The 16,452-nt window shown below is 34.6% G+C and overlaps 1 protein-coding gene across 1 annotated transcript; it reads left to right on the top strand.

Annotated features, from left to right (window-relative positions):
* Positions 1-622: 622 nt before the first annotated feature.
* Positions 623-3,135, top strand: LOC115950180 (G-type lectin S-receptor-like serine/threonine-protein kinase LECRK3). The gene has a single exon (XM_031067420.1). It carries the CDS (start codon positions 685-687, stop codon positions 3,133-3,135), a length of 2,451 nt encoding a protein of 816 aa, XP_030923280.1. The 5' UTR covers positions 623-684.
* Positions 3,136-16,452: the final 13,317 nt, after the last annotated feature.

Below are 16,452 nucleotides of genomic sequence, written 5' to 3'. Positions count from 1 at the left end.
CATATTCTGGGAAGAACAATCAATCGTTTTCTGGGGAAGAACATTAGAAAAATCTACATGTGCTTCCGAAAAAATAATGAAAAGAAAATTAGAAGTTTTTTGTTTTTAAAATTTTAAATTAAAATGCTGATTTGACATGTTTTAAATAGTAAATAATTTTTTTAATATTATTTTAATAGCCACGTCAATATTTATTGTGTCAATAATATACTCCATTTGTCACACTAGTAATTTCCATTAGTAAAATGATAGTAGAGACCAAAATGGTACACGTTTTTTATTTTAAGGACTAAAAACGGTAAAATAAAAATATAGGGACCAAAATAAAAATAGAGTCAAAATGTAGGAACTAAAAATGTATTTACATCTAATATTTATGTTAGATTTTATTCAAATTAAATTTTAATTATTATTTGATTTATAAACATATTTTTAATAATAATTTAAGAATACAAAAACTTTTTTTGAGAAAAAACTACAAAAACTTGAAAAATTAAACATGGAAGATATAATTAAAAAAATTGCATCTAACGATAAATTTATTTCACATCCAATAAAATGCAATCTTACAAATAATCGTGTTAACATTGTTCAGAATTGTGTGTAATAAACACAAAAGCGCTAGCAATTGCCAGTTAGCTGCCATAACTTAGAATCCTTAGTGGATGTAGGAAGCTTGTTGTCATGGTCGTTTGTTATCCTTCTCTCATGGCTTCCACATATACTGTTTTCTTTCTGCTCTCAATATCCTTTACATGTGGGGGAGCTCACCCTCAACATATGCAATGCAGTCATCCTATAAGCCTGGGCTCTTCACTTCTTATCCCCTCGTCATGGCCTTCCCCTTCTCGTCAATTTGCATTTGGATTCTATCCGGAAGGCAATGGTTTTATGGTTGGAATCTGGTTGGTGGGTATAGACAATAAAATCACAGTTGTGTGGACAGCAAACCGGGATGATCCTCCGGTCACCTCAAATGCAACAACATTGGATTTAACGAAGAGTGGTAAGCTTCTTTTGAAAACTGATGAGCAAGGAAAGGAGAAGCCTATCAGCATCAGTACAACGTCGGACTCTGCTTCTTTTGCCTGCATGTTTGATTCTGGCAATTTTGCTCTCTACAACAAAAGTGATTCCATCATTTGGGAAACTTTCAGATATCCAACTGATACTATTTTGAAAGGGCAGATTCTGCCCTTCGGTGGTCAATTGTTCTCTAGTGCATCGGAGACCAACCACTCAACTGGACGGTTTCGTCTGAAGATGCAGTATGATGGAAACCTTGTTCTAGAACCGGCAAACACGGTAGAAGATGCAAGTGAAGTTTACTGGGAATCTTCAACTGGTGGAGAGAGTAGAAATCTCCTTGTTCTCAAGGATGCAGGGCTTCTACAAATCATCAATAGTACTAGTGTAAGTGTTAAAAATTTTACTTCCTTAGATAGCAATAACAGCAAGACCATTTATCGTGCAACTCTCGATGTTGATGGAGTATTCCGGTTGTATTCACATGCCTTTGACGAGACTACTGGCAAACTAAAAGCATCAGAAACTCAGTGGTCAGCATTGGAGGACAAGGATATTTGCGAAGTGAATGGTTTCTGTGGTTTCAACAGCTTTTGCACACTCAATGACGACAAACCGTACTGTGCTTGTCTTCCTGGAACCGATTTTGTTGACGCGATTCATAAATCTCTCGGCCGCGTGAGAAACTTTACAGAAGAAGGCAGGTGCGGAGGTGGCAAAGATAACATCACTACTACACTAAATATGATGTGGATCAACGATATTCCATTCACATATGAACACACTTCAACGAAGGAAGAATGTCTCCGATCTTGCTTGGAAGACTGCAATTGTGAGGCAGCACTGTTCATTCCTAATTTGTATTCGCAAAAGAATTGCCGGAGATACAAGCTTCCACTGAGATATGTTAGAAGGGATACAAGCATGGATACCGTAGCTTTCTTCAAGGTGGGCAAAAGAAGCTGGAATGAAACCATCCCAGTGAAGCCTCCTGTCATCGTGTTCAAAAGCAAAAAGGTTATAGTACAAATTCTTGTTTTAATCTTAGCTTTTACTGCGTTCTCCTGTCTTGGTCTTGGAATTTCTGGTGTTTACATGTTCAAAATTCGAGTTCTAAGGTATAAAAGACTGAAAGAGAGTGAAATACTGGGCCTGACTAAGGGGCTTACTTTAAATTTGTTTTCATATGATGAGCTCAGAAGAGCAACAAATGGCTTCAAAGATGAGTTGGGTAAAGGTTCTTTCGGAACAGTATACAAAGGGGCTTTATACAAAGGTAAAAAACTTGTTGCAGTGAAGAGACTAGAGAAATTGGTGGAAGAAGGTGAAAGGGAGTTTCGTGCGGAGATGCAAGCAATAGGAAGAACCCACCACAAAAATTTGGTTCAATTGATAGGTTATTGTGCTGAGGGCTCAAAGAGGCTTCTTGTCTATGAATATATGAGCAATGGCTCCCTTGCCGATGTTCTTTTTAAGGGTGTAAGGCGTCCAGACTGGGATGAAAGGGTAAGAATAGCACTGGATGTTGCAAGAGGGATTCTCTATCTACATGAGGAGTGTAAGGCCCCGATTATTCATTGTGATATAAAACCCTCAAACATTTTGATGGATGATTTTTGGACTGCTAAAATCTCCGACTTTGGCTTGGCAAAATTGTTAATGCCAGATCAAACAAGAACCTTCACGATGGTCAGAGGAACTAGAGGGTATCTGGCACCTGAGTGGCAGAAGAACACCCCTATATCAGTGAAGGCGGATGTTTATAGTTATGGAATGGTACTTTTGGAGATTGTATGTTGCAGAAGGAACATGGATGTTAATGCATCAATACCAGAAGAAATTGTTCTTTCTACTTGGGTATATAAGTGCTTTGTTGCTAGAGAATTAGAAAAGATTGTGGGTAGTGACGAAGTAGATAAGAGAACCTTGGAGAATATGGTTAAGGTGGGACTATGGTGCATTCAGGATGAACCATTTCTTCGTCCTTCCATGAAGAGTGTTGTATTGATGTTGGAAGGGATAACCGACATATCTGTTCCTCCATGCCCAACTAATATCCCATGTAAACTTTCTCTATGTAAGGAAAATTCTATATCTATTTTAATGTAGTTTTCTTATTGTTTTATGTATATATTTTTTTCACTTTCCCATTCATGTAAGGGACTCGTGTGACAACATATGTAATTTATTTGATAACTCAAGTACTATCTTCTCCCATATGCATTCTCCAATTTTCTTTAATATTTATCTAGACATAAGACATGTGGCATACAAAAAATACGATGGTATTAAAAAACATATATAAAACACAAAATGCCAATTAAGTATCTATTAAAAATTAAAGGGACGCGAAGGCTCTAATTTAAATGTAAGGGGATCCTATTCCTAGAGAGATTAATTAGTGAAGACAACAACATTAGGGTATTTAGTACTAGACATATAACTATTACTAAATACCCTAATGTTGTTGCAGTTAGTTTTTGTGAGGTCTAATATTATAGTTGTTGCAGTTTGTTAAGGTTAGTTTCAAATGATTTAATTTGTTATATATTACAATTTTGATATGCGATTGTAAATTAATTAGTGTGCTCTACTTCTCTATTTAAAGGACGTGTTAAATTTATTTAGTAATACGAGACCAATTCTCTTAATTTTAGTTAGACTTTCTTAAATTTTAGCATTCTCTTTGTTCTAGTTTTTGTTTTGTTTTTGTCTTTAAAGGAGATGTAGGCTTATTTAATGACAATTAAATATTAATAAATGGAAGTGTATATTGCTAATTTTTCTTGTTTGATCATGTTTTCTTTATGTTATACAAATTATTTTCTTTTATTTTAATAGTTGAAGTGTTCAATTTTAAACATAAAGTTTACTTTTCTTTTTTTCTAAATATTAAATTTATAATATGGTATAATCTCCTACATGAATATGAAGAAAATGAAACTTTAAAGGCCTATTTAGATTGAGGGGAGAGGAAGAGGAAGTAGAGGGGAGTAGAGTAGAATTGGCTGAAAATAGACTAATTTTGGGCCAATTCTACTCTACTCTGTTCTACCCCTCCTCTCTGCTCCTCAATCCAAACGGACCATAAAGAATTCCACAATAGTGTGGGAAAATATCATAAATACCATAAACAACAAAATGAATACTTTAAAAAATATATATAAAAATGATTTCCAAATGAAATTACAAAATATCCACGTATCGTGCTGGATATTACCTAGTAAAATCTAACAGTGCTGGGTAGGAGTATCTAGTAAAATCTAAAAACGGCCTCAATAATTTAATTGCCAAAATATCTGTAAAGTATTGACAAAAGCAAAAATCTAAAACCTGAGTTGCGTAAAATACCAAACAACATAATAGTTAAGATTGATCTTATTCCAAAAGCAAAATTATAAGCGCTTCTTACGTGCACAACCTCAATGAAAGTCCCAAAATTTGTTACTCCTCATAATCTGATAAGGAGGTAAAAGGGGGAGAACTTGAAAACTCAGTAAGTAACCAAGTTTCTAGCTAGCCAAATCAAGCATAATACAAAAAAAGTAAACATTTCTTAATTTCTTTTAATCAAAGTTCCTTTTCACCAAGAAAAAGAAGAAAAAAGATAAAGAAAAAAAAAAAGAAAAAGAAAGGCCAAACAAGAGCCATGAGAGCTTGGGTTGATGCTGTTCCTATGATATGTAGAAGGGAGGAGAGCTGATTCGTTTCCAACACATATGGCCAAATTAAAACAGTGTGAAGCAACTCTTCTAACCAAGGTTGTCAAAATCGGGATCCTATGTAGGATCGTCGAAGGTAGGTGAGATCGTAAATCGTAGGATCGGATCGTGAATCGTAAGATCCTATATATTTTCAGATTTAAAGCAAAAAACACATTGATAATGACTTTGTATGTTGAATAATTACATAAATTATTAATTCATCCATAAAAAAACTTAGATTTGCATCATATGATGTAATGTGCATGTCATACATCGCTAAGTCTATACTAACAAAACAAATATATTTAAGTTTTGACTTAATGTATCTAAAAAGTTCAATAAATATTTAATTAGCAACCAAATACCAAAATATTTATCAAAACATAAGGAAAATATTTTTAGGTTCTAAGTTCCAAATTTGAAATCCAAAATAAGTTAGCAAATGGAAACTAGCTAACTACAATATGAAATCCAAAAGTAAAATGAATATTAAGATAAAGTGAATATTTAATTATTCCCATTCTAAGGTTTTTATAACCACCGTCCTAAATTCCTAATCATCATCATTCATTTCATCATCTATGTAGACATTATATATTTGTATACTAGAGTTGTAAAAGATATCAAGATACAATTTCACACTCAACTATTTAAGTTATACCACTCAGCAACAATTAAAGAGTATACTCAAAAAAATCAATCAATCTATATACAAATACAAGCATAAATGATAAAATTATATATATAAAAAAAATATTTTAGTAATATTAGAACACAAATTAGTATATTGATCAAACAAATTTAATAATATTATAGCTTAAAATGCAGCAAAGCCAAGCCAAATTCTTCATTTAGAAATGATGAAACATTCTTTCATTTTGATTACAAGTGAACTAGAAACTAGAAAACATTTGCTTAGGTTGACATAATTTTATAAAATAAAAAATAAAAAGTCATACCATCACAACATGAAAAAATAAAAATCCTTAAAGCTTCGTCAAAACAAAAAATTTATCCAAAAACAAAAAAATTATGTTTTTGGTATGATCGGTAGAATCCCATACGATCCTACGATCCTATACGATTCTACACGATCCTACGTACGATCCTACCATTTTTACGATACTAGTACGATTTTAATCGTTTTGGTGAGGTGGGATCGTAAAATCGTGCGATCCTACGATCCAGATCACGATTTTGACAACCATGCTTCTAACCTTCTTTTTCTACTGGCATATTAGGGTTTTCAAGCATGAAATATGTTGGAATTGGGGTAGAGAAAGCCGAATAGAAATGAGAAGGATGTCAACTTTTAAATTGATTTAGATGATGGTTCTCTAAACATGTACTGGGGCAGGGGGTTACTACTTACTAGGACAGTCAGTGGAAATTGGGCAATTGGATCGTCATTAACTAGCTCATTCAATTGTTGAGATACACTGCATACATTGTTTAGTGTCAAATAGATTGCTTGTCACATGGCAACTGACAACAAATACATGTTATTTTTATTAAACATGGAAGATGAGTTTAGATGTATCACATAAACATAACCAGCTAATTTTTCAAGGCAACAATGTCAAACATTTAATTATCAATGCAGTGTTACTGAGCTACTGTACTGGTAAAATAATGCTTGGCAATTTCAAAATCTGATCTTTGGTTTAGACTTGCTGGGGGAAATGATGAAGAACAAGAAGAGCGAGACTTTAATATCGAATGGTTTGTCAACATCAAGGGACGTGGCTGATGTTAATATATCTCACTTGAATTACTATTGGCATGTTATAGAGATTAGTTTTAGGTTCCTTCGTAGTTCAGGTATTCTTTGTTATAACTGCTTTCCTTATTTTCTTTCACTTAATTGCAAAAAATGCATCTAAAGCAAGTTATGTTCAGTTGTCCTTTCGATTTTTTAACACCTATTCTGAAACTGGTTTTTGAAGATGAATTCATTCATCTCATGGACTATTTTAAGAATGGCAAAACTACAATATTGGTCTCTCAAGTTTACCCTGTGTGCGCAATTGATTTCTTAAGTTTCAAGTGAGCATAATTGTTCTCTTAAGTTTTAGGACTGAGCGATATTAGTCCTTTTACTAACTACTTAGTGGTGTTACTTAGGTGCTAACGGAACAATGACTTAACATTTTTTTAATTAAAAAATTACAAATTAGTTTCCATATCAAATCAAATCTAAAGCAAACTGACCCAATTTAAATCAAATCTAAAATCACAATCCAGTTCCAAAAAAAGTCACATACGGTTTGTGATCTTGGATTCACAAACGCACAACAAAACTGTGCCCTTGGCGTACAATGGTCCTCGCAAGGAACTGTCCGAAGTTTCCAAATCCAACTATTGCAACTTTTAGCTTTGAACTATCATCAATAGGTTTGGAGATCTGACCTTTGTACTCATAGGGTTCAGTGACATCCTGAGACCTGAAAGTTTGAATCAAAACATGTGAATCAATAATTATAAATATGGTTTATGCAGCATGACTTCAATTCAAGAGACTTCTATTCCAATCTCTCTTGTGCCATCGTGCGTATGTGAATCCAAAAACAAACGTATGTGATTTTATTTGGAACTGGGTTGTGATTTTAGATATATTTGATTTAAACCGGGTTAGTTTGCTTTAGATTTAATCTAACATGGAAGCTAACTATTGTAATTTTTTTAATTAAAGAATGTCATATCATTAAAAAAAAATGTCAAGTCATTGTCCATTAGCCACCTAAGTAATACTACCAATGGCAATTAGTTAAAAGATTAATACAACTTATTTTAAAACTTAAGGAACCAATTGTGTTTACTTGAAACTTGAAGGACCAATTGTACATATAAGATAAACTTGATGGACCATAGTTTCACCTTTCGAGAATTATACCTTACATCAAGTTACAGTGGCTTGTTTCTGCTGCCAAGAATAACCTGGCCCCTAGTCATAACTGAATAAAAGGATGCCTGATTTACCTTCTATTGAACTAGTGTTAATTACCGCCTCTTGAAGAGTCACACGATTTTTGTCTAAATCTTGTGAGTTAATCGACTGTTTGGTTAGGGGTGTTGTCGCTCCAAGTCAGTATTAGTGCATTAATTAGTTTAATGTTTCCTCTGACTGCAGGGTCCTCTTTGGCACACGAATAAAATGAAATATATGAAAAAAAATTACATATCCATTAAGGTTGAGTGCCAAAAATGTAATTAAACCTTTCAAGTTTCTACTCATGGCCATGGGTCTTCTTTCAAAGTATTGTGTTATAAAACAATTTAGTGTTCCATGCTTGTTGATTGTGATATCTCACGCTAGATAGAGTACCAAGCTTCTAACTAGGAAGACCGAGGGTTACAATAAACATATAAATATTTACGCATTTTGGGAAAATCTTGATGGATTTTAGGATGGTTGAATTGTAATGAAATATGGATGGTATGATTTATTTATTTATTATTTAGTTTGAATAAATTGTGAGAATAACCAACCGGATATTTCATGAAGTGTACAAATGTTCTTCTGTAAGTAAACTTTTTAAACATTTGAAAAAATGGTTAACCTTTTGTATTGTTCACATCCACTATTATATATAAACTAGTCACAAAACCATGTGATGCATGAGAATAAATAATTATTTTGTATTGTAATATAATGTATAATTTTTTTGAAGATAATTTTTTTCTCCTTAAAAATTAAACAATTTCTATTTGGTTCAATTAGGTCTACTTCGGTTCAATTCATTCCACTCGGAAAACTTCAGTTCATTTTAGTCTAATTGGGCCTTAAATTGATTCATTTTGTAAGTTTTCTTTTCAAGTTTAGCTCAAAATTTCATTTTTTTTCTTAATTTTTGGGTTTAACAATATGCAATTTTATTATATTTGGGCTTAACTCTCTAGTTTTGAGTTAACAAAATACAAATAAAATACTAAAATAGACATTAAAAATTAGAAATATGAACCTTAAAAATGCAATAAAATTGATAAATATCCAAAAGTCTTATTCGGTTCACATTGGTTCTATTCAGTCCATTCTGTCATCTTCGATCCAATTTGGTCCTATTTAGTCCATTCTGTCCACTAAAGTTCTATTCGGTCCTTTCAAACATATTCAGTCCACATTGGCCCTATTTGGTCCACATTGGTCCTATTCAGTCATTTTGTCCCCTTTGATGCACTTTAGTCCTATTCGGGCCATTCAGTCCATATTGGTCCTCTTCGGTCCATTTTGTCCACTTTGGTTTTATTTGGTCCATTATGTCCACTTCGGTCCACTTAGGTCCATTCAGTCTTATTTAGTTCTATTCGGTCCATTCGTTCTTATTTGGTCCATTCGGTCCTATTATGTCCATTTGGTCCAATTTAGTCCATTCAAATCACTTTGGTTCATTTTGGTCCAGTCCGATCTATTTTTGTGTACTTACATGACGGGAAAAGACATATTTGGGTTGAAAACACCTAATCTAAATTCAAGTTTGTTAAAATATATATGAATTTCAAACTTGTAATATCTAAAATTTTAAGCATAATATTTATTGTTACTACGATTTTGTTAAATCACATTTGTGTGGGGCAAAAATAAACACCAAGGCCCAAATGCAAGCCCACTACGATTAATTTGTAGAGATGGGTGTAATGGACCGACACACAAGCTCCTTAACCCAATGGGCTGAAGTCAGAGAAAATGTCCTGATGGGAAGAAGTAAAAACTAACAAGTAAAAAAGAAATAAAAATGTGCATTGGTGTTTCCTCAGTTAGCCGAGGGAGCTTGTTACACTTTAGGAATTACAAGTTTGGGTGATTTCTCTCTAATTTCTAGTTCTGATCCCTATTCACTGGGATCTCTCCCCCTTTTATAGTGGCTACCCTTTCATCTTGACCCTCTACAAGAAGGGTGGTTGATTTCCCTTAGATACTTGTCTCATCTCACCTTCGAAGGAAATGCTAAGTGAGCTACAAGCTATCCTGGCATTATTTAGGTGTCATTTAACCTATGCGGAGGTGATGGGTGCTTCCTTGACAAGTTTCCCATTCTCTCTCCTTCCACACTAGCCACGATTGCCTCCCAGGCAGGGCCCCTCTCGCTTAGCTTGGGACAATCACATCTGAGGTGCTTCCTCAGGTTGTTAAGGGCCCTCGTCCAAACCCTTCTTTCAAGTTGTACCTGGTTTCCCAGCACATGATCTGCTTGCTAGGCTCATACGTTCCTCGAGTATGGTCCAGTAGGGATGCTATCCTTGAACCCCCTACAACATTAATGTAACATTTCAATCCACTTCAATATGGATAAATTTAAGTGAAAGTCTTTCTAAACATCAAGACTATGAATATACAAATGTAATCTTTAAGACAATTATTCATTTGTTTTAATGTCGTTATTGTTTAATGAATTGTATGAGGTTTATTATACATTTAAGTAAAATAAATTAATATATACATATTTCTATGTGTGTATAATTTTTATTTAAATAAATTATTTATTCTCATAAAAGAGATTATCATGATAATCAAAACTCATATCAAACTTATACTAAATATGTATAATTTATTCTCCAAATTTTATTGTAGAGAGAGAGAGAGAGAGAGAGAGAGAGAGAGTACTTGTTATGGGGAGCTAAAAAATACAACACCAAAACATATAAACCCAAAAAAGAGTTTTAAAAAATCACAATGATTTATTAATATAAAGTAAAGTTGCAAGAAAGAATAAAAAATAAAGAGAAAGAGAATAACCAATTTTTCAAGAGAGAATGTGAGAGAGACTAGTAAGAAATTTATAGGAATTGAAATAATATGAGAAGACAGAAAAAGTAAAAAAAAAAAAATGTAATAAATACGAAATTATCCAAGTCATGTTATGTAATAAATTAACATTATATTCTTATTTACTATTTTTATAACATCTATGAAATTAAAAAGAATAAAAAAAAGATAACAATTTAAAAACACAAGATTTAATCACATCAACCTAAAGTAGAGTTCTAAATTATACAAAAATTCATCAACCTAAAGTAGAGATGCAAGAAAAATATTTTTAAAAAATCCACCAAAAATGTGTGTGTGTGTGTGTGTGTGTGTGTGTGTGTGTGTGAGTGAGAGAGAGAGAACCTTTTATGTGTGAAAAAACTATGAATAGAATGAAAAAGAGAATTATAAATTTATAGTAAGAGGAGGGGAAAAAAAAAAACAAAAGACAAAGGAAAATAAAGGGATAGAGGAAAATTGATATTAAAGTAGATAGTAGTAGGGAGATGAAAATGTTAAAGGGATGAAAAAAGTTAGAAATAACATAACAATAAGTTGGGAAATTAATAAGAATAAAAAATAAGAGAGAGAATGTTAAAAATGGGTGGCTGATGTGGCTCAACAAAAGCGTAACAATAATAAATGATATACTTCAGTTTTTAGATATTGTTAATGGAAAAATTTTTGATGTTCCCAAATAGAATATAGGGTAGCCAAGCCGAAACTCGACGGTGAGCCCTTGAAATAAAGCCCAAAGGATTTCGTTGTTGTGTAAGTCCGCTCAAGCAAGAGATGAAGGCTGCACCATGACAAGAAGACAACAATAAAACCTAATAAACATATTACTGTTGTTAGTTTGTTATATTATTAGTCCTTTTTAGAGCATCATAGTTCAAATTAGTCCTCTAGTGGTATGGTATTATTTCCAGCGGTAGGATAATTTCAGGTTAATAAGTGTGTTTAGATGGTAAAAATCATTTTTTTTTTCCTTATTATTATTAAGTCAACATAAGGGAGAACTTCCATAGTTTTCAAAACATTATGGCCTTCATCATAATAATACTAAACAAGGATTAAAGGCTTTATAGTTACAAATAAAAGAGGAAAAAATGATGGAATGAAGGGAGAGAAAGCATGCCCAGCCGTGTGCATCGGTTGGTTAAGTTTGTTCCCTTAATCATGCACTTAAATGATCTTCCCCATGTAATGCCCTTTTAGTTTTTTGTCAAACATGAGTGAGTTCATGCCTTTCATAAGAATAACTTTAAGTATTAGCAATGTATGTCTTCAATGAGAATGATTTTAATATGAAGTCTTTGTGCCTTTTAAGAGAAAGGCCTTAGTATTGATGTCCATATGCCTTCCATGAGAAAGGGCTTTTGTAATGTGTTCTTGGAAAAGTATTTTGATATGTTTTGAGATGTGTAGAGATGGTGAGAAATATATATATATATATATATATATATACACATACATTAAGCATGTTGTCCAAAAAGATGAGGATGAGAACCCCATCTTTGACGAACGCATAGGAAGAGGTGTTCCCGACGGAGTCAATACCCTGATCTATACGATCATGAAACACTTCGTAGGTAAACCCAGCAATATCACATCTAGGATTTACGACTAGTTGAGTAACCTTAGATGCAAGAACCTTGGCGAATACAGGTAGTATGAAGATGTGTTCACCACCCGTGTCATGCATAGAAGCGATTGTAACTCTCCATTTTGGAAGGAGAAGTTCATCAATGGCTTACCTACATTATTTGGATAGAAGGTCAAAGAAACTCTTGCTAGCCCTTTAGGTGTCATAGATTATGATAACCTAACCTATGGAGACATCTTTAGCACAATCCGAAATGAAGGAATGAAGATGTGTAGAGATCTCAAAATCCAGAGCCAAGCCAATAAGAGCAAAGCCAAGTACGAAATAGGAAATTTTTGTACTCAATATGGCTTACCTTCAGTCATCCCCAAAAGAAAATCCAAACACAAAGGAGAAGAACCCTCTGAGAAATCCCTTTATAGCTGGAGGAAGCCTTGAATTCTTTCAGGAGATTGCGGGAATCACGGAGCGTGAAATGCTTTTACTCTGGGTGAATTTCTTTTTAGCCAAAAGTAAACAGTAAACTCAATGATTCTGTCAAGGTACTGTTTGGTGAACAGTAACGGTCACTGTTCATGAATAGTGTTCTGTCCCCTTGCTTTTCTGAATAGTGATTTTGCATAGTGTTCTAGTACTATGGGTGAACAGTAGTCTGTCGGCAACTTTGCTGGTGCGGGTACTGTTCTAAATAGTAACTGGGTTGTAAAGGTGGTTCTTAAGCTACTCTAGGGCTTTTGGAGCTGTTTTGGAATTGCTTAATCACTGAGGCAGGAGAGGGTTCTTACTTCTGATTCGGTGTCCTTAATCTCTTTCTGGAGATCTTGGACGGTTATCTCTTTCTTGGATTTGGTAAACCTATTGTAGATTTTCTCCAAATCAACTTTGGGTTCCTGGATCCTAGGTTTGGATGTACTAGCTTCCTTAACTAGGGTTTTGTGAAACTCACTGAGTTTTTGAGCTTTGGTGACTGGGTCTTTGATCTGTTCTATGAGATCTAAGAGCAGTTCTTCTTGCTTAGAAAGAACATTTATAATTTTGTTTCTACAACAACTATCTGTGCAGGCTAGGATTTCATCTATGCTACTAGAGGAACTAGAGGGGACTCTAAAGTCATCATTAATGTACACAATAGTATGACTGGAGAATGGATTGAAAATCTCATTCATGATGTTTTGGAATTCAGAAGGTGCATTCTTAAGACCAAAGGGCATTACATTCCATTCGTAATGGCCGAAGGGTGTGATGAAGGCTGTTTTGTACCTATCAAACTCTCTGATTTGTATCTGCCAAAAACCACTCTCCATGTCAAAATTATTGGAAAACCACTGCTTTACTAAGCCTATTAACTAAGTCTCTTTTGTTGGGGGATAGGATACCTTATCCATTCTAAGACCTTGTTAAGGGGCTTGTAGTTGATGACAAGTCTAGGGACACCTTTCTCAATCTCAACATTTTTTTGGACATAAAAGGCTGGGCAAAACCATGGTGACCTAGAGTTTCTGATAATTCCCTTTTTAAGAAGATCCTATATTTCAGCTTTGCAAGTATCCATAAGTTCTTGGCTCATTTGGATAGGTCTGGCTTTGGTATGGATGTTCTTTTCATGGAAATCTTTGACATAAGGTAGAGCAACTTCGTGTCTTTTCCTATGCCAAAAGGCTATTGGGAGATCAGAGCAGACTTCTTGCTTAAGTTTTTCTTCAAACTTTCTAATCTCTGCTTGGTAACTCTTGCAAGCTAATTGCTCATCAATCCTTTTGTAACCTAGTTCATTACTAAGGTACTTAAGGTGTTGGGTTTTGGCTTTGATGAGGTTAAGGGTCTTGGAGATAGAGACTTCTTGGAGATTGTTAATGTCTTTAGGCTCTGGGATCCTAAAAAACTTAAACCTAACTGGCTGGCCAAAAGGATGGGTAGTGATACCTTCACTATCCATGGTGAAAGGATACAACAGACACATGAAGGGGTTTCCTAAGATGACTTTGTCTATCATATTTTTGACAAGAACAAATGTGGTTTTGAAGCACGCATTGTCTTGGCAAACATGTGCTTTTGGGATTTTGAATTCAATTTGCATTTTTCCTCCATCCGATAGTAAGTTGTAAGTTATTGTTTATTTTTGAATCAAGTTGGTCGGTACAACCGCCATAGTTATCAATTATTTTGTGCATTATACATTATTTTAAGTATGTTATCTCTAACAAATATTATTTTGTTTTACATTTATTTTCTGATAGCACTTCCACTCCCATACTTGACATTCTTCATCTATTATTTCTTCTTAGTCTTTGTTTACTGTAATCTCTTTTGGTGGTAGGCTAAGCCTCCCATTTAAACTTCTGTCTATTATTCTGTTATTATTTGTTTAAGCTAATCAATTGTTTCCCAGTTATCTACTTTTCCATATCTCTGTTTTAGCCCAAAGTTTGTTGCAGATGTGTACTGTTGAGACGAGTAAGTCCAGATCTGTGTTGTTTGTAACCTAGTAAGTCCGAGAATATTCCAAGCTGTGAGAATTTGCCCAAAGTCCAAACAGTAATGCTCATTAAGCTAGGAGAGCGTTTAGGGTTTGAGCGGAAAAGGGTTAATAGGACGCTAGTAGGGAATAGAAGGCAATCAGAGGTTGCAATAAGCATGAGGAAAGGCATTAGTCCCATTGAGAACACCCTATTTCAGATCTAAAGGTTAGATCTAGGAATTTGGAGATAAAGGTAATTAGGATATAATTGTTTAATTTAAGCTTTTAATTCAGAATGATGAATAGGATGTTTAAAAGGAGTGATTCATCCTCTAGCATTAGATCTTGCAGTACAACCCTCCTTGAGATTCCTCAAGATGATGGAATGATAAACTCGGAGTCGTACCAACTATCAGATCTAGATCAGAAGTTAGGAGATTGAAACATACCTAAAGTACCCACAAACCAGGTCTATAAGTCATCATCGTGGTCCTTGAAAAAGACTTTCAAAACAGACTACCATGTTAGGACTATAGAACAAGTTTACAGCATCAACAAGGAGTATGAAACATGCTACTTATTATCCCCTACAACAATGAAAGCTCACAGGGAAAAAGATCATAAATTCCTCCATATTGGTTTAGTCCAAGTAGGAGTAAAACCACTGATCAGAGAAGGGTTGAACAACTCAATCCTTATGGCCCTTAGAGACACTCGTCATGTTAGATTTGATGATAGCCTCCTAGGTACCATGGAATCCAGTCTAAGTGGTGGACCAGTTCATTTCAACTGTTTCCCCAACCTCACTGTAGCACTTGACGACCCTCACATCTTGAAGGTCCTCACTCTCAACATCAAAACCCATGGAACTCTCATGTTACATGGAGCCAAACAACTTGCCCTTATTTATAGAGTGTATTATAAGTGCATGAGAACAAACATGTCTATCCATGCTATAGACAAAAGGAAGGCTGGTGAAACCACCCTTATCTAAACTCCAGACATTAGATTCACAGTTCAGGTACCCAGAACCCTGAAATGGTTTGAAGTCACTTTTCTAGCACATTGGACTATAGATAATGAAAATCATCATCTACAGATCCAAAACCCAGGCGACGGAACAGTTAGACTCAGCTTTGACCAGTCTAGGTACAGGACACCCCCTGAATATGTTGAACCCAGGCCCAGCTCTTCGACAGATCTGTACCAAGATCCCAGGTCTAGATCCTCATTAGATCTACGCCAACCTTTTAGGCAGCCAACTATCTTTCTTAAAGATAGACCTTCATCCCATTATAGTTCATCTAGAAACCTAGCTCACCTCTCTAGAAGAGACCTAGGACCAGAGCTCCAAGGTGTAAAAACCCATTCCTAAGTTAGTACCCCTTGTTACATAGCCAAGCAAGACTCAGTTGCTGATCAAGAAGAAGACAGCACTAGTCAAGAAGAAGACAGCACTAGTCAAGACGAAGACAGCACTAGTCAAGACAGCCAAAAGCCTCCTTCACCATCAAGAACTGATATGAGAAATCCTACTCAGCAAGAAACTGAATATGATTATCAACTCTTAGTGTTAAGGAAAAAGTTCACCCCCGATATGGATGCTCTAACCAAGGATTTTAACTCTTAAAGAAATAGAGCCAAGAGAGAAGCCTATAGAGCCAACCATCCCAGAGAACAAAAAGAGGAAGTTTTGGAGAAATGGAAACTATTCATGAAAGAGGTATCCAGTAATTATCCTTTCTTTGAATACTTTGAGAAACATTTCAAATGGCATAAAAAGCCTTGTGCCAAAGCCAAACTTCCAGCAGATCCTCACCAACCAACAAATACTAGGAATCCATCACAAGAAGTAGAGAAACCAGTCTCCCCTTCACCAAATATTACACTTAAAGTAAATGTCTTAGTAGCT

The sequence above is a fragment of the Quercus lobata genome, chromosome 6, assembly GCF_001633185.2.
Source record: "Quercus lobata isolate SW786 chromosome 6, ValleyOak3.0 Primary Assembly, whole genome shotgun sequence".
Classification (NCBI taxonomy): Eukaryota; Viridiplantae; Streptophyta; class Magnoliopsida; order Fagales; family Fagaceae; genus Quercus; species Quercus lobata.
Note: the sequence above shows the minus strand (reverse complement) of the source record. Positions and strands in the feature narration are given on the sequence as shown.